The sequence below is a fragment of the Ochotona princeps genome, chromosome 6 (genome assembly GCF_030435755.1).
Source record: "Ochotona princeps isolate mOchPri1 chromosome 6, mOchPri1.hap1, whole genome shotgun sequence".
In the NCBI taxonomy this organism is placed as follows: Eukaryota; Metazoa; Chordata; class Mammalia; order Lagomorpha; family Ochotonidae; genus Ochotona; species Ochotona princeps.
In genome coordinates, this window is record NC_080837.1 from 16,334,818 (window position 1) to 16,353,257 (window position 18,440).

Sequence of the window (18,440 nt, forward strand, 5' to 3'; positions counted from 1 at the left end):
AAGGTCAGTTAGGGATCCAATTCACCAGCTAGCTTCAGGACCCGAGGCAAGTCACAGGACTTCTCAAGGCTCTGTTTCCTGCAGCAGGCGGTGACCCTCCTCTGACGCAGCTCCCTCAGACATCAACCAGAGGAATGCGTCTTGGTTCAACAGGCTGAACTGCCAACGGAACACTGCCTGAACAAAGAACTCTATCACCAACGCCTGAACTGAAATGAAATGAGCCTTGAGCACACACTGTCCAGATTTTGATTGTAAATGCTTTAATAGAAATACACAATCTCACTTTCTCAGACAGCAAGAAAGGGATTTGAAAGAAACACTGAGAATATAGGGTTTTGCCACAAGGATGCAGCAGCAGCTACTGCATAGCGGGTCTGCCCAGTCACACAAAATCAGTTGAAAGAACGTCAGAAGTAGCACAAACAAGTGTTGACAGAAGTTACAGACATGCAAAATACCCTTCAGGGCAATGGATTTTAAAGTCAGCCAGCCTTTGTTCATCAGACAAGTTAGGTCAAGCAAGTTTCCACACTGGGCTCAGTGAACAGTAATGTAACTCATTACCTGAGTGTCCTTTCCCCAGGAACAATGGTGGAACAGGAGCTGCCAGGCCTTGAATTCTACACAAGTGCTACCAACTTCACTTGGAATGTCTTAGAGGAAACTTATTTTTTTAAGTGGTCAACCATAATGGCTAGGTGGTTTTGTTTTTTGGTTTTGGGTTTTTTTTTTTTTTCAGTTTTGTTTTTATTGTTCCCCATTTGGTGGGTTTCCTGCCAGAAATCCTTGCTAAAGGATTAGCTGGTAGCAGCCAAAGTTCCTGCATCATTTGCAGGGTCCTACTACAGACGGGTCTAAAAACGAAGGAGAAAAGCCAGTATAATGATAGCAGAGCAAATGGGGACTTTGAGATTCAAAAATGGAGTCTTCCCACTCACTCAGAAAATACTGCAATAAATCGACTCAGCTAGTGTGGGAACCGAGATGGACTATGAGGGCTTGCATGTGCTGCGACAGTTTCATGGGCCTGTTTGACCTGCTCTGTGTTGCCCCCTGGCCTCAGGCTGCACGGCCAGCGGCTGGACTACTGCCAGTTGGACCCAGATACTTGTTTCCTCCTCTGGAATGCTTATACTCTCACTGTTTTCCAAATGAGATATCATCCTCCTTTGGTGTTGGAAAAAGTGTTTCTGTTTTAGCTAGGAATACAATGATCACAGTGTCGCCAGGTTCTGACTGGATTTTCTCAACTGATTTTGTGCCTCCCAGTGCCCACAGTGGCACTGTGCTAACAGATGTTGTTAGGCCAAAAGGTGTCAGACGTAAAACAGGTTCAGCCCCTCTGTTTTATCAATCACTGAGTGTATTCAATGTTAAAAAAGTCAATACCTCCCCACCAAAAGTCAATACCAAGCCACCCCAGGGGTGCAGGGTTCTATCAAGCCCTTTCCCAGTCACTTTCCCAGCCTTCCTTCCACAGAGCAGTCTAGCCGTGCTTTTATTTACAAGCAAAAGCCAAAAAGGACAAATCTCACTCTAAGGATGGCCAGCGGCTCGTAGGGCTATGGCGTGGATGAACCAGACTGGACCAGAGCGGGTGGGGGTGGGGCTGAGCCTGCTGCCGAACTGACTGAACACACAAGAGTGACCCTGTCATCAGATATCAGGAATCCATGTCATGCAGCTACTACACTAAGATACTACGGGAATTTCAGGACTGTGACTGGGGAAAAGAAAGAAAGTCTCGCTGAGAACAGAATCATTTAACTTAAAAAAAAAAAAAAAAACCTTTTACATGGGTGCAAGTAGGTAAAACTGTAAGAACACAGATTAGGCCCAGACTGGTCAGAAGCCATCTATAGCTCTCCTTTTAGTGGACCTTTTTCTTTTTTTGTCCATAGCGCCGCCTGCGCTGCTTATAAAGGTGACGGAAATTTATATATAACCCTGGAAAAGAAGAGAGGCTGGTTAGAAGTGAGCATTTGTGTCTTTATCTATTTATAACCAAAGAGCTCTTGGAGCAGGGAAGGTCTTTGGTCTGCACTTATGGTTACTGCTCAGAAGTCCACCTTAGGACATACAGTTGGCGATGTGCTATGGACCGCCTAAGTCTTCCTCAGTGAACTGCCAATCTTGGATCTCACCTATTTTATTACAAACAAGATGAAGTCACTGCACCGTGATCACCACCTACTTTGAGAGTTTGGCTGCACTGGCTTTCCCAGGGACCTGGTTACTGCCTGCCTCTCAATGCACCCTGCACGTGGGGCTAATTCGGGGGCAGACTGGATTTTCCTTTCTGTGTAGAGCAAGAGGCACACTCCTGAAGCCTAGAGAAACAAGCCCATTTTTCATTCAAGGCAAATGAAGGACATCTATGAAGCAACAGTCTGGCATTGCATGTGTCACTTTTCCAGGAAAACACAATTTGGAACTGTGAATTCGGAAACCTAGGATTTCAGAGTCAGACAAATTTCACTCCAGCTCAATAGCTGACTAGCTCTGTGGCTTGGCCGCACCTCCGTTTCCCCAACTGTTCCTGGGTTTACAGACTTCCTGGGAGACGATGAACGTGTATACAAAGAAGGACCCAGTCCCCTCTGCAAGCTGACTGCTTGCACAGTTTCACAACTGAAAACGTGAATTAGGGCTTACTTCATTCTGAAAAACAGCAAGAACTACACATCCAGTACAAGCATGAGCATAAATCCTGGCAAATGAGTATGGAACAATCGGAAGAACCCAAAGATCTGAGGGTGAGTTGCATTAAAATATCCCTCTACATTTTTCAGTGTAAGATTTCAAGTGTCTTTGTCATTCCTCTTCATCACCATCACACCCACTGCACCTTTGCTAACAGAATAATGGATTCTTTATAGCTCTTTTAATGAGTGCATTTTCCAAACTCTAGTTTACTCTAAGAAACAAAATATTTTCACTTTTTTTGGTAAGACATTTTTCTAAAATGGATTGTACTCTTTGCTGAGTAAGAAATGGAATAAGGTAGAACCAGCACTTTATGATTGGTCAAAACCTCCAATGAAAGAATCTCAACTGAATTTCAACTATGGAAATGCAACAAGGTGGAGCAATCCACCGGGGGGGGGGGGGGGGGGGCTGGGAGAGGGGCGGGGGGAATTCCAGTGCATAAAAAAAATGTGTCACATAATGCAATGAAATAAATAAATAAATAAATAAATAAATAAGAAAAATATAAAGAAAAAAAAAGGAATAAAAGTTAACCTTTCACAAATGATCTAGACTCCTCAATGTGTGTCACTGAAGCTGACATCTGCCATTTACTGATACCATGGGACTCGAAGGGATGTATGTCTCTTCCACTCTACACTAAGTAAGTTAGACCACTGGGCTTCCAGGCTTCCTTCTTGTGGTCTTCTAGCTGACTTCAGTAGCCAGCTGCAAAAATGATTCCCAGAGGACAGCGGGTTAAGACACTGCCTGCTACACCAACACCCCACAGGATGCCAGTTCTAGTCCAGGCTGCTCCACTTCCAATTAAATGAATACATGTCTTAAGAATGTTTTCACTTACTTGTAAAGCTTTCATTTTATGTTTCGTCCCCCCCCCCTTAATTTAGTTCTTAGTTTGTACGCAGTAGGGCAGGAACTGCAATTTCACACAAACACAAATTGGTAGGCGAGCAGGTCTGACACGAGGAGCAAGGGTTCCTTCTCATGGGGATGGGTGGCAGGACAGCTGAGCGCTGCTTGGAGGCCTTGCCTCCCCTCCTTTCCAAATGCGCCCTAGGCTGTCTGAAACACGAAGCATCTTGGCCCAGTGAACGAGAGCACTCCGGCGGGATGCAGCCGCCGGGGACTCCCCGACCAGGTCTGTTCTTACGGAACAAGCTGGCTCCACTTCACTGTATCTGGAAACGGCGGCTTTTTCTGAACCTTTGAACCATTTTCCACTACCCTCCAAGACGTGGCGGGGAAAAGCCTGTTACAGAGCCAGTACTTACCCAGAAACAACAGTATGAGATAAATCTGCAGGAAGAAGGAGAATCTAACTTTGATATTCACAGGATATGGCAAGGTGAAGCTGAACCGTCCCGTCTCATTGAACACTGGGATGGACTGGATCACGGCCACAGCTGAAAGCAAGCACAAGTGTTGCTCAGAAGCAAAGGGGAATGTTGCTGACAGGGACAGGGACAGGCCCGTCCTATAAAGCCCTCACTCTGAGTGTGTGGGGGCCACGCCCCCTCCCCTGCCCAGAGAGCCACGTCTCTTCCCTCCCTTCCTCCTAGCTTTCTTGGGTCTCAGCCTCCTCAGCCAACAGATGCAGAAGGCACAGTTACGTCAATGGGCCTCAGTCTCCCATTCTACAAAATGGGGAGAAAACTGCCTCCTCATTCACCAGGTGTCTGACAGGATGCAATGAAGTCAGCGGTGAGAACCAGCTCTGAATGACACACAAGAGGAATCAGGCAAAGTCCAGCCATTCAGCCTCCAGACCTTACAAAAGGAACTACTTCCCCGAGAACATTCTGGGCACTACAAGTATTATGAAACACAGCCACAACAGCAAAATCCATGAGGTTGTCTACACCTGACTCATCACATCAGGCTGGCCATGGGGACGAGGAAGGCCTGGCTTCTCAGTCACTGGAAAGCCCTTGGGACCAAGCTGTGGCTGTGAAGCACCAAGCTACACAAAATACCTTCGGCCAAGCATCCCAGGGGGTAGGTGGGAATCCAAACGGTGTAACGCAGCCACGTGACCACCTTCCAATCCATGTCAAGGCAGGTCAGCATGTAGAAGGGGTACCTGAAGGAAACAGCGAACTCTGGGGTCAGAGGCTACCTCGGGTGCTCAGTGCCAGTCTGGAACAGCACCAAGTGTGTGTGGAAGGGCCATCCCTCCACCAGCCACATGTGGCTTCTTCAACTGGCAGCTCCCAACAATCCTCCCACAAATGGGATCACTGGTTTCTTTTCATTTTTTTTTTTTTAAGATACATTCATTCATTCATTCATTTGAAAGGCAGAATTAGACAGAGAAATCTTCCATCTGCTGGTTCACTTCCCCAAAAGGCTGCAATGGTCAGGGCTGAGCCCGGCCAAAGTCAACAGTTTCATCTGGGTCTCCTGGGTGAGTACAGGCACCCAAGCATTTGGGCCATCTTCCAAGCTTTTCCAGGCACATTAGCATGGAAATGTATTGGAAGCACAGGAGCTGGGACTCAAAACATACGGGAATGCCAGTATTGACAACATCAGCTTAACATGTAATACCACACCACTGGTCCCTGGGTCAATTGGTTTTAAAGGTATTAGTTTTAGTGACAGCTTAGAATGGAAAAATCAGACAGTAGATCAATTTAAAACTTGAGTGATTTTATTGCAAGCTGGTCTTGATTAGTTCCAAAGTGGGGCCCTCAGCTCTCAGCTCTCAGTCCTTTCAAGATTTCTTCGAGGTGGGTGGTTCCTCAGGTCTTCCCAATCAGATAGCAGGATCCAGAAGTCACAGCAGGATGGATCTTAAGTTTCTCTGCTTTTCTCCTTCTACTCCCAAGTGCCCACCAGGCTGGCCCTGTGCTGCAGTGACTGGTGGTGCAGTGGGTAAGACTCCACTTGATTCACCCACAACTGTCAGAGTGCTTGGGTCCCGGCTCTGCCCCAAAAGCTGCTGCTGACAGTGAGGGTGACCACTCAAGTACTTGGGTTCCACATGATGGATGTGGCTGGGGCTGGGGCTCTCAGCTACTGGCTTCAGCCTGGCGAGGCCCTGGCTGCTCTGGGCATTCGGGAAGTGAACCAGCAGATGTAAGATCTTCGTCAGTATGTCTATCTCTGTCTTTCAAATAAACTAGTTAAACAAAAAAACCCCCAAATTTAAAAAAAAAAATGTAGCCTCAACCCTGCAGGGCATACAGAGGCAGCCAGACTTCTCCACATAGACAGAATCTGAACTCAAACTCAGTAAGACTCTGAGACCCCAACTCCCTCAGGACAGCTACTCCAGAGACAGAGAGAGGCTGTGAGACAGAACCACCCACCTGAAAATCTCTATTATGCTCCACAGGTAAAACACAAAGAAAACCACGGCTTTGTTCTGCATTTCTTCCATGGTGCCAAATATGATGAACAAAATGAAATTTCTTCCTAGAAGCTATTGGAAAGACCAAAGATAGAGAGAAAGGTTAATGTAAATCTGTTACCTAAAACAGTAAATGGAAAACACTGAGCCTTACTGGTTTCATCCTATTTCAGTTTTAGAACAAGTTAGAGTGTGCAAACCCATCTTTCTGGTATCCACTTCTGTGTGTGTAAGTAAAGTATTTTCATGCATGCACACACACACGATTTGAAGGACACTGCCAAATAATCCTCTGTCTACAGAACCCAACTCAGGAAATAAGGCCCAACAAGCATGGCTCTCCATAACCACCCTGTGTGATTCTTCCCCCATTTACAGCTGTGTCACTGAGGCCTGGCAGGGTTGATTTCTTGTCGAAAAGTGTGAGTTTGCCTCTGCTGGCATCTGAGGACATCAGCAGGCCAGGAACACTTTCAATACAATTTGCATTTAAGTTGAGGACTTCCAATAAGTCAATATGCATTAATTTATATTGACATGGGAAACCCAGAAAGAAGCTCCAGGCTCCTGGACTTGGATCAGCTCAGCTCCAGCCATCGCAACCATTTGGAGAGTGAAACAGAAGATGGAAGATCTCTCTTTCCTCTCTCTTCCTGTCTTTCCTTATCTGTTTCTTCCTCTTTCAAATAAATAAAAAAAATTTTAATTAAAAAAGATAATAATGCAAAATACTCAAAAAGTGACCCCCGCTTGTACCCTCCGTTCCTGGGCCCTGTCCTGAGATCTCTCTGTACACTCCCACAGCTGCTTCCCAGGGAATGCATGCTAGATGTTCAGATCCTTGAGGGCTGGGACAACTTATCCTGTACACACAGAAAGTCCTCATCAGTCTTAACTGCCCCCATCTACCTGCTAAGGTCAATGCAGCTCCAGTTTCCAATCAAACCCACCCTGCCCCAGTCCTAAGGCACTGTACAGCCCCACATACTGGACTCCTCAAAGACACTCCTTGGATCCAGGTGCTGCACTAGTGTTGACAAGTTCCACTTAAGCCTTGTTTTTAATTGTCCTTGGTGCACACATGTAGGTCCCGGTCTCCCAAGGATTAACTCCACAGCTTAGCTTGATTCTCAGAGGGTAACAGGTTGGGCAATTTTGGCCTGATACATCTAGCCACTGGCTTAACCGTAAGTTCCTGCTTCCTATTTGTCAAGTTATCTGCCAAGAGATTGGATAAACACTGGGAGGAACTCAAGGGATTTAGGGTGGCCACTAGAGGATTGGATAAACACTGAGAGGAACTCAAGGGGTTTAGGGTGGCCACTACTGGGAAGAACTCGAAGGATTTAGGGTGGCCACTTGAGGACTGGATAAACACTGGGAGGAGCTAGGCAGAGTATAAAAGAAAGCCAGGAGTTTCAATAAAGATCAATCTGTCATCTATCGGCATTCTGTGTACTGCGTGTTGTCTTGTGTTGTCTCACTGTGTGTTGTCTTTTTTGTAACCCTAGTCCCTCCGCTTGGCTCGGGGTACGTGGCGACACGGGCGTTGCCAACACACACAGAATATTACTCTGTTATTAGCGAGTCACTCACGATGTCTTATTACCTTTAAAACCAAGCACAACAGACTTTCTTCCCAGAGGCTGAAAACCCTAAACAATAAAGCCAATCAACCCTGTAACCACTGCTGCCAGAATGCCATGGTTGCTACTGCTACAGAGGAAAGGGGAAAGACAGCAACATGGTTCTCACAGAGTCACACGGCCGCCCTGCACCTGGGTGGGTGGTACTTCCTGGTCCATGATCACACAGCCCACAAACAGGGCATGGAGTGTGAAGACCCACAGTGCCTATCCACACCTCCCTCAGGTAACATCGGTGGGGGTGGGGAGGACATCCCCACACCTGAGTCAGATGCACTTGAGGAAGGCCAGCATGAGAGCCGTTCCGAAGATGCCACTGCCTTCTTCTACCCAGTCAGAGAGGGGGCCACATGCATTTCTAAGTGGATCAAGGGCATGTTTTTCTGCCCCCTGAAAATCAACTTCCTTTAGTTTCCAGGCTCTCTTTGGAAGGGGGTAATTTTCCGAGCATGCTGCAAACAAGAGACCTAAAATGGTAAATGCCTGCTCTGGAAAATGCCCTTGTATAATCTGTGTTATTTCTGGGCAAACAAGTGTCTTTGCTGAGACTTCCTGAGCAAACTGCTGGTGCCCCTAGTAGACAAACACCAGAATCTTTGAGTCCCACTGCTGAGCTCAGCTGTTCAGTACCTGGATGAGACAAGGCAGCACCGGGGACTTAGTGACTCCAATCGCTGCATTGATGGTCTCCACAGCCGCCAGCATCTGGCAGAAATACATCATGTCGGCCACTGAGTGGAAGGTGTCGTAGAAGGACTCTGCAAAGACAAGCACACGTCACATGAACCATCAGCACATGCGACAGGTCTCACCAGCAGAGGAGCTTTAAGAAACGCATGGCAAGCATCAGTGGATCCCAGCTTCCAAGCCTCCATAGTCAGTGACAGCAAATTCCAGAAGGCTCACACACACACTCCATGCCTTCCTCATCTTCAAAAGGCTTAGACAAAGGGCCTGGCGGCGTGGCCTAGCAGCTAAAGTCCTCGCCTTGAACGCCCCAGGATCCCATATGGGTGCCGGTTCTAACCCCGGCAGCTCCACTTCCCATCCAGCTCCCTGCCTGTGGCCTGGGAAAGCAGTCAAGGACGGCCCAATGCATTGGGACCCTGCACCCACGTGGGAGACCCGGAAGAAGCTCCTGGTTCCCGGCATCGGATCAGCGCACCGGCCCGTTGCGGCTCACTTGGGGAGTGAATCATCGGATGGAAGATCTTCCTCTCTGTCTCTCCTCCTCTGTGTATATCTGGCTGTAATAAAATGAATAAATATTTAAAAAAAAAAATCTCAAGGGCCAAATGCCAGCTCCCTGAACACATCTTTAGACCTATTAATTCTTACTCTGAGATCTACCTTAGTGCAACACATTTTAAATGATAAACAAGGTTGTTCTCTGAAACATAATCACAGTCCTAGAGAAGCAGAAGGTGAAGGTCAAGTGCTTGGGTCCCTGCCAAGCCCTGGGGAGGGCAGGATGTGCTTCCTGGCTCCTGGCTTCGTCCTGGCCCAGAACTGGTTAAGGCCATTCAGGGAGTGAGCCAGCAGATGAAGGCACTCCTGTCTCTCCCTCTCTGCTGCATGGTTTTTCAAATAAAAAAAAGTAAATAAACATTTCTTAAAAGGTGGAAACATTCTAAACATGTGAGAGTATAAAGCATTTCCACATTCTACAGTCTACCTGGAAGAATTACTTCAGTTGAGAAAAAAAAGTGTTAAATGTACTAAGTGTTTCTTAGCAGAGTTTGAGAGCTGGCTGCTGTTGTGCACTGAGCCTCAGAAGTTTGTTATTTACATTAAAAAGACACACATGTTGAACTGGCCATTTATCGCTATCTATTCAAAAGGAGAAAACTGTACCTGCCCCAGTGCCAGGCCACAGGCTCTTATCACACCTGTGAAGACTGCTCAGGGAAGGACTGAGCCAGCAGTGCCCTTTTGGCAGGCGCTTAGGAAGAGGCTGTGAGCCCTAACAGAAAGGACCAACGCAGACCCCGTGTTACACACCGGACCCAGGTTCTCCATGCAGCCTGCCCAGGGACCTCTCACATGCAGATCTGCTGGCCGTGGGTGGCCTCCCACTGGCCACAGCTGTATCTATTTCAGCACATGCCTTCTTTGCAGAACAAATCACAAATAATATCTTTATTTTTCATTCCTCTACCCCTACTGGTTAAACATCTTCCCATACATGAAATCAGTTTCATAAATTGTCTGGATGTCACTATTAGGTGGAATTTTCACATTTTCAATTAATTTGTTCAAGGTCCTTACAGGTAAAGAAACCAACGGCCCCATTCCTATGCTGCCTTTCACCTTAGAGTGCTCTTCATCTGTAATGCAGCTTTATTGGGTGGCTTTTAGTGACACGGGAATTTATTTTATGCAAATATACTGGCTTCTTAAAATTCACATAGTCTTTTAGCACTTTTAGTTTAGAAAGTGAGATTTTTAGAAACATGTACTTAAATCTTCTACCATGACTCCATTTTTGGTAGATGATTCAAATGCTTTGGGGAGCTATTTTTATATACAGTAACAGAACCAGATTTCTTGCACACAAACCAGTAACCTTCCTTGGAAACACTGGATTTCCCATCCAAAAATAACAATAATAACAATTAGAAAACATTGCCTTTTCCAGTGTTTCACACTTCTTCTTTTACCACACATTGTAATTCAGATGTGTGTAAGTTAGGCCTCCGTACCTTACCCTGCTTGCTAAGTGCTCCTACGCCAATGCTCTGCCTCCTTCAATTCCCACACTTTAATATCTGATACAGAATGTCCTCTCCCATGTTTTTTCACCCTCTAGTGTTATTACCTGTTTATTCTTTATTCTTAATAGCTCAGAATACTTTAGAGCAAATTCTCAATAATCCTACTTTGGCCAGAACTCTGTTAGTGAAATGAATGGAGGAAGAACTAGTACCTTGATGAAAGTTTTTTCATGCTGCTGTAGCATAGTCTCTTCTAGAATAGACTTGGGTTCTAAGACAGTGAGTCCCTCTAGGACTTGCCTAACTTTGGCTAGACACTTCATGTCACCTTCTCAGCTATTAACAAACTAGTAGTGAACACAGAAAAGAGTGCTGGTCCAAGATGTGTCCCAGCACAACAGCCCTAGGTCTGTTTTCCCACCTGCTAAACGGAAGGAGTATCTAGTTGGTATGTGTCACAAGGCCATGGGAACTAAGGTGTGGGCAGACACGGTAAGAGGCTAGATCCATGTCCGGGTTATTGTTAACATCGGAAGTGCAGAGTGCTACCTCTGATGAGCAGTCAAAGTGAGAACTGGTCAAGGAATTCCTTACTTGCCTTTTCCCAAGATAAAGAACCGCACTGTCAAGTTGACAAAAATCCAAGAGAAGCCCAGGAACTGCACAAGATTATACATGAACAGGTATCCCTTCCGCAAGCTTGCGAGAGCTGAAAAGCAAAGCAAGAGAGAAGCCATTAGATGCCAGAGCACCGCTGGACAAGGGTGAACGGGGCACATCTGGGTAATCTCAACCCTTGTTCATGCCTGTGAACTCCCCTGTGCAAAGCTGGTCTTCAGCAGCCAAGCTCCTGCCCCCAGAGAAGCACATGAAGAAGAATTGGGGGTGCAGCTCTGTCTTTCCCAAGAGATAAGATGCGGATTGATAAGTCCAGGGAAAAGGACCACCCGGGCAGATGGTGCCTGACCTCCCTGAAGGTCTCCTCAGCTCCTGCTCTAGTCATCTTGGTATAACCTGCCGCTTCCTCACTCCAGGAATATTTTTTTAACAGCCATGTAGGGCAAATTAGCTCAAGGAGGCAGAAACACCAAATGAAAAAAACCAGTCTTCGTTGACGTATTTAGTTATTCCTGGGCTACAGATAATTTAGCATAGACTCTTGGCCGATGCTCAATAGCATTTAAAAATGTGGCTACTCAAAAGTACCCTCAGAGGGCTGACATTGTGGCTTGGCAGGTAGAGCTGCCACCTGCAATACCAACATCCCATATGGGCACTGGCTCATGTCCAGTTGCTCTACTTTTGATCCAGCTTTCTGCTAAAGTGCTAAAGCAACTTCTGGCTTCAGCCTGGCCCAGCCCTGGCAGTTAAAGCCATCTGGGGGAGTAAATCAAGAGCTTTCTCACTCTTTCTCTAATTAGTGGCTATTCAAATATTGTTTTAAAAAATCCTTTGCAAAAGAAACCTTATCCAGAACGCCAAGGTATAAAACACAAAGAGCTGCTGGAGGGGGCGGGACGCCTGGGGGAGCTTGCTCAGCATTCCTCTGGTGTACTATGGAATGCAATTTGCAAAATCTCCTCTAAACCTTCCCCCTTCTTCATGGCACACAAGTCAGTGCCACTGAATCCTGGGCAAGTCCCTGGTGGGATGGCTGAAGGGCTTTTATTTCAACCTGCTGCTCAGAGCTGGTCATGCACAGACCTACACAGTTATCCCACTGAATACTCATTCCTGAGGGTCCAGGGGCTACAGCAGCCTCCCTTGGCTCCCCATCAAGGGCCTCGTGAAATGTTTCCCACACCACAGAAAGCAAATAGACAGCTGCTAGATTTAATCTAACTATGTTACCCAGAAGATAAGAGCTTCTGGTTTTTGTAGTTGGAGAAATAGAAATAGAAATAGAAATAGAAATAGAAATAGAAATAGAAATAGAAATAGAAATAGAAATAGAAATAGAAATAGAAATAGAAATAGAAATAGAAACAGAAACAGAAATAGAAATAGAAATAGAAATAGAAATAGAAAGAACTTTTCAAAGGTTAATGAGCAGCAGGAGTAGCCAGCACACTTCCTCTTCAAAACTGGCAGGCACACTTCTCTACAGCTAGGGGAGCATGCCCTGGAACCCACACATACGCCTGCAGGTCTGTGTCAGATCTGGCTGCCACCTGCCATCAGGTAGCCCAGGATACTGAGCTTCTCCCATTCTCCTGCACAGTGTTGGTCATTCAGATGATGCCAAGCCTCAAACAGAAAGCAAACACCAAGGGCAAAACTTTGGATGTGGGTACGGGACATAAAGGATTCCCACAAGCTCACTCACACAGTCCTCTGGGGTGAAGTCATTAGCTTTCCTGCATGTCCCACTTGCCCTGCCTTTACAAGTGGCAACCGTCACATCAGCGGTGGGGACTTACATTCAGGGGAGCCCTCGTTTTCCAGACGGAGCTTGTTTAAACGTTCTTCTTCCTGGAATTCAGACAGAAATTTTCCAAGAACACAGTTAACATTCCCAGATATTTGCAGGAGCTCACATTCTTAGATAAGTGAATTATCTTCATCCACCTGCCCAGCCACCTCTCCGACTATGTTCAGTGCTCCCCAGGGCACCAATTCCTAGCTCCTGGCATACCTGGCGCAACCTGTTGTAGGCCTCCACACTGCAGAATGGCCCTCCAGTGTTCCTAACACTGAGTCAATCCACTGGCTTCCAAACTGCTAAGTGGGCAACCCTGCAGTCCTAGAGCTAGAGGATTTGGCACAGGGAAACAAAGTTTAAGGTGGGAAGTGGATGGCTATTTTATTTTTCAAGACTTTTAGATTTTCAGTGCAGTTTTTCCAGAAGCCAAGAAAATGTCTGTAATGTAAGTATGAACTCATATTGTGTTTAACATAGACTCCACGTATGTAGGACATGGACATGAGTAGGTATCTCCTTGCCCTGCTAGTCCAGTAGGCCTAAAAGTAAGGACATCCTACAGCAAAGAGCTCTCCAGGGCTGGTTTCCAACATCATTCTTAAGGAAAAGAAGAGAGCTCTTTGGAGAAATGGCTGTGCTAGAAAGTCCGTGATAAAACTCGCAACAGACTGTAGTGTCAGAAATTAATGAATTACTCAAGAACGAAAAAGTCCTGCAAGGATAGAACTTTCTCAAAAGGAGACAAAGGCCAAGAGAAAATAAAAATGGTATTTGATGATGACTCCAAGTACAAAAATAAATACACATGAGTTCACACTGATATACATAAATGGTTAATAAGTAACTAAATGGGAAGAGGACACATAAATCTGTGGTGTAGAATTCAAAATACATTAGGTGGATATTTTCTAAAGAAGCAAAGCCCCACCCCTCCCCGTTCCGGATGTGTGGGCTGTGTAGTGACTTGCTTCCAATAAGAAGGTACGGGCAGGGGTACAGGGAGAGACCCCCCGACAGCTGGCCCGATGTGAGCAATGACAATGACAGCTCAGGGGCACAGTGAGGGTGCACCACCATGTACTCTGGCAAGAGTGTACATTATCGGTGGTTTTCTCAAAAGCCCCCACCCTTGTCCATCCAGAAGGAAAACAGTGGACAAATCCCAGCTGAGCAGCATTCGACATACCAGATAACCAGTACCTCTCTAAAATCACATCCCCGGGTCTTTGAAGGAATCTATAACTCTGTCTGCCTTCTACAAGACCCTGAGTCATCCAGGTTAACCTGGGCGACTTTAACCTCACGATTTTCGTCTTCAACAGCTCATTCCCAAGACTACCAACCTTAGCTCTGAGCTCCATCTCTGCGTCAGACTCATCCAGCCAGCGATCAAAGTCAGGGGCCAAAAACAGTGGGCGCTTCTCCTGCTTGGTGAGTCTCTCCCACCACTGACTCATCTTCTTCTGCACCGTAATGTTCACCTGCCTCTGGGTCAGTTTATAAGCTGGCTAAGAGAACATGAGAAGGTGAGATTGGCTTCCACCCTTCCCCAATAACACACCAGCCTCTTGGGGTTCCCCAGTGAAGCTCTGCAGCAGGTTTACCCCTTTTCTTCCCTGCCCCCTCCAGCCTGACAGCCTAGGCAGGTACAGAGACTGAGTGGTAGCAACATGGTCTTGTGCTACTCTTCATTGTGTGACACAGGAGGAAACCTGGAGAAGGGCAGGTGGCTCTTGGTTAACCAAGAGAGAGGTCCCAGGAACCTCTTGCCAGGACCAGGGAGCTCCAAACCCCTTCTCTGGGGCACACATGGCTTCCAAAGCTTCCTCCCATGAACAACATGAGGTCCCTGGTTTAGCACACCCTTGTTTCAGAGGTCATCCATGTCAGGAGGTCCCGGTTCAGTTACATTTCCAGTGTTGGCCTCCACTAAGGAGTTCACCCAACTACACTCAAGCCTAGAATGGCTGTTCACTCTTTGTTCACACAACCTCTGCCTTTGCCTTCAAAGCAAGCCCCAAAACAGATTCTCAGAGCAACCTGTGAACTCAGAGTAAAGGGGAAGTCAAAATACACCATCTATAAGCCGGGGGTGCTTCCTCAGCTTCAGGGAGGGGACCCTCGATTATGTTTCTAACACTGTTTCTAAGACCAGCTGCCTTCATCCTTGCTGATCTGTTTTTTCTCCCCACCCCTATAACAATCACATGAAAGTAATCCCTATTCTAGACTTCAGCTAGTCTTTTCTTTCTTAATTACTTTTCTTACGTTCATTTATTTTTATGTGAAAAGCAGAGGTATAGAGCGAGAAGGAGAGACAGAGATCTTCCATCTGCCGTTTCACTCCCCAAATGGCCACAACTGCCAGAGCTGAGCCAATCCAAAGCCAGGAGTCAGGTCTTCCACATGGGTGCAAGGACATTTCAGCCATCTTCTGCTGCTTTCCCAGGCACATTAACAGGGAGCTGGATCAGAAGTGGAGTAGCCAGAACACAAGCCATGTCTACAAGAGATGCTGGTATGATAGGGCAGAGGCTTAGCCTACTACACCATGGTGCTAGCCCCTATTCAGCTACATTACAGAACCTTGCTTTAAACAGTGTCATAATCCTTCAGTATCATTATAATTAGGGAATAGGTGATATAATTAGGGTATTGTGGGACAGTTAGTTAAGCTGCCACTTGAGATGCCTACCTCCCATACTCCAGTGCCTGGCTCAAGTCCCCACTATTCCACTTACAACAGCTTCTTAATAATATGCCTCTTGGGAGGCAGCAGATAATGGTCCGAGTACTGGAGTCCTTGCCACCCACACAGAAGATCCAGTTAGAATTCCTGGCTTCTGGCTTTGGTCTGGTCCAGCTCCTAACTGTTGTGACCATTTGGGGAGTAAACCAGAAAATGGGAGATCTTTCTCCTTCCCTCCCTTTCAAATAAACAATTATTTTTTAAATAAACAAACAAATAAATAAAATTAGAGGGCACGAGAGTTGGAAGTGTTGTGGTCCTAGGCACCTAGTTCAGGGTCACAAGCTTGAAAGTCTCTCCTCCCCCACTTACGTGGTCCTTTCTGCCCACTTGTGATGCTCACCGGTCACCACCTGGAACCTGAGAGAGGGCAGTACTGTGTTGTTGCAGAACCACTCCCCTCACAATCCCCCCACAAAGGCCCAAGATAGGGAGGGGCTTGCTCTCTTGGTTACATGCTTCTGTTGCTCTTTGTACTCTGACTCCGGTACCTGCTTACTTTGGGGCTTCCTGCAGACAAACTCCAAAAACAGGTGGTCCCTGAACATGACCGCTGTATGTCTGTATTCCTCACCTTCTATTCACTGCTTGGCTGAGTCAGTGAAGATCTTAATGCTAAGTGCTTTGTATTTCTAGTTTGCCTATTGTCAGGAGTTTTAGGAGAGGTAAAGCCTAGCAGTAATGGAATATAGACAGAGAAGCCAGCAAAAGGCGAATGTTTACTTTGTAAGTGTGTCCAGGTTGTTTGCTGCATGTCTGTTAACATAACCTCTTGGGAGACCTGAATTGGGCTAGTTAGCATCGACCACTGCCAACTACCACCCACTGGTGCACACAAAAGTTAAGCCGGGGGTCTGCCTGGCAGGACTAGATCACAGTATACATCAGTGAGTGTCAGAAGGGACAGGTCATGTTAGGCTGGGCCATGACACTAACCAGCATGTGAGAGAAGCAGATCTGGGAGCAGATTCTGTGAGGGATATGTGTACCCACCCCTGTGGAACTGCAATTTCTACTGGTTTGCTTAAGAGCTGGGGTAGTGATGGCTGAGCCAGGCATGATCATATAGGACCCTCCAACACTCATGGGTACTGGGGTTGAGAACAGGCCAGGCTGATTCAGGCTGTAGCACCCACAGACATACCCAAGAAGAGGGTGTGGGGTGGACTGGGTTACAATAACCACCAGCTCATACAAAGGCCAGGATGGAGGGGGCAAATTTTGCTGGGTAAAGGCCTAAAATCCACCAGCATGTGTGAGATCTGAATCTGGGAATGGGCCTGGTGGAGGAACTTGGGAAACTCCTTTGGTGGGCCGCAGCTCCCACTGGTGAGCATGTGATTCAGGCCTGGGTGTTGGTCAGGCAAGGCAAGGTAGCTCCACCCATCAGCAAGTGTGTGGGTTGGTTCTGAAGGGGGTGGATCAGGCAGAGCCAGGCCAACCTTAGCTCACTGGCATGTGCAGCAGCCAGGTTGGAATGTTGGTTATGCCAGACTAGGATATCACACCTACTGGTTTGCATGAGCCAGGGATGGGAGCAGACTGGGCAGGGCTATATACTGTAGCACCCACCAGTGAGAGTTGGGACTGGGGGTAGAGTGGGACAGGACAGGACAGGCCACACTGAAGCATCCAACTTCAAAAGTCAAGAATAGAGATGGGCTATGTTGAGCTGGGTCAGAGCTATCATGGTACACACAAAATCTAGCTGGGAACAGGTCTGGTCGGGGAGCCAAGCAGATGCCTGGCTGGTTATGGTTCCCACTGGTGACCACAAGAACTGAAACAGGAGTGACAATCTGGGTTAGACATGACTAGGATGTCCCTTGGCATGGCTGTGGACACAGTCTGGGATTTGCCAGACTGGACTAGACCCCAGCACCCACTGGAGCTCATGAGAGGCAGGGAGGGTATAGGGCTAGGTTTCAGTACACTGAATCATGTGAGAGCTAGGTCTGGGTGTGGACCAGGTGTAGCTAAGCTGTAGTACCCAACAGTAAGACCCAGAATGGGTGTGAGCCAGTTGGGCAAGACCACTGTTCCTGCCAGGACAGGAAGTAGACTGTCAGTCTGGGCTAAGAACCCACCAGTGTGCGTGAAATCTGCTACTGGGAGTAGACCAGAGGGGAGCTTGGGGAACTCCTATGTCAGGACATAGTCCCTGCAGGTGAGCGCAAGAACCAAGGCTTGGAGCAGCCCAGGCCAGGCCAGGTTACGGTACCCAGCAGCATTTGTGTGGATCAGGTCTGGGGCGGACCAGGCTGGGCCATTTCATAACACCTATTAGCAGATCCAAGATCCAAGACAGGCCAGGTCAGGCTACTACATCAAGTTCACATTAGGGCTGGGACTGGGAGCTATCTGGCTAGGCTAGGCTAGGCTAGGCTACAGAACCCATCAGCATGAGCTGGAACAGGGGACAGACCAGGCTAGGCCAGGCTACAGCGCTTGCCAGCAAATACCAAGGTGAAGCAGGCCAAGTCAGACTGGGCCACCAGAGACCCAGAGGGGTGGGGGAGGAGCAAGCCTGGTAAGGGGGCTGCAGGAGGCTCCCCTGCTGGGCCACTGCTCCCACTGGCAAAGTATGAGAACTAGGACGGAGGCAGACCAGGCCGGGCAGTGCTACAACTCCTGTTGGCCTGCACGTGAACTGGGTTACAGGGAGAGCCAGGCTGGGCGAACCAACTGTATCCACTCGGGCATGCATGAGACAGAGTAAGGGCAGGTTAGTCTGGCTTGCCATAGCATCAGCTGGCAAGTGATGGGACTAAGGGCAAATCCTGCCAAGCTAGACTGCAGAATCACCTAAGGAGTGCAAGATCCAGGACAGGGAGTGGGCCCA

The 18,440-nt window shown here is 47.4% G+C and overlaps 1 protein-coding gene across 1 annotated transcript in view; it reads right to left on the reverse strand.

Annotated features, from left to right (window-relative positions):
• Window positions 1-244: 244 nt before the first annotated feature.
• The window catches only part of HACD3 (3-hydroxyacyl-CoA dehydratase 3), a 42,849-nt gene continuing 24,653 nt past the window's right edge, over window positions 245-18,440 (reverse strand). The window contains exons 4-11 of the mRNA XM_004577972.3: window positions 14,193-14,357; window positions 12,848-12,899; window positions 11,026-11,136; window positions 8,344-8,471; window positions 6,027-6,139; window positions 4,689-4,795; window positions 3,987-4,118; window positions 245-1,950 (exon numbers count right to left, since the gene is read on the reverse strand). Of these exons, the coding sequence (XP_004578029.1) occupies window positions 1,874-1,950; window positions 3,987-4,118; window positions 4,689-4,795; window positions 6,027-6,139; window positions 8,344-8,471; window positions 11,026-11,136; window positions 12,848-12,899; window positions 14,193-14,357 (885 nt within the window). The 3' untranslated portion in view covers window positions 245-1,873. The remainder of the gene's footprint in view (window positions 1,951-3,986; window positions 4,119-4,688; window positions 4,796-6,026; window positions 6,140-8,343; window positions 8,472-11,025; window positions 11,137-12,847; window positions 12,900-14,192; window positions 14,358-18,440) is intronic.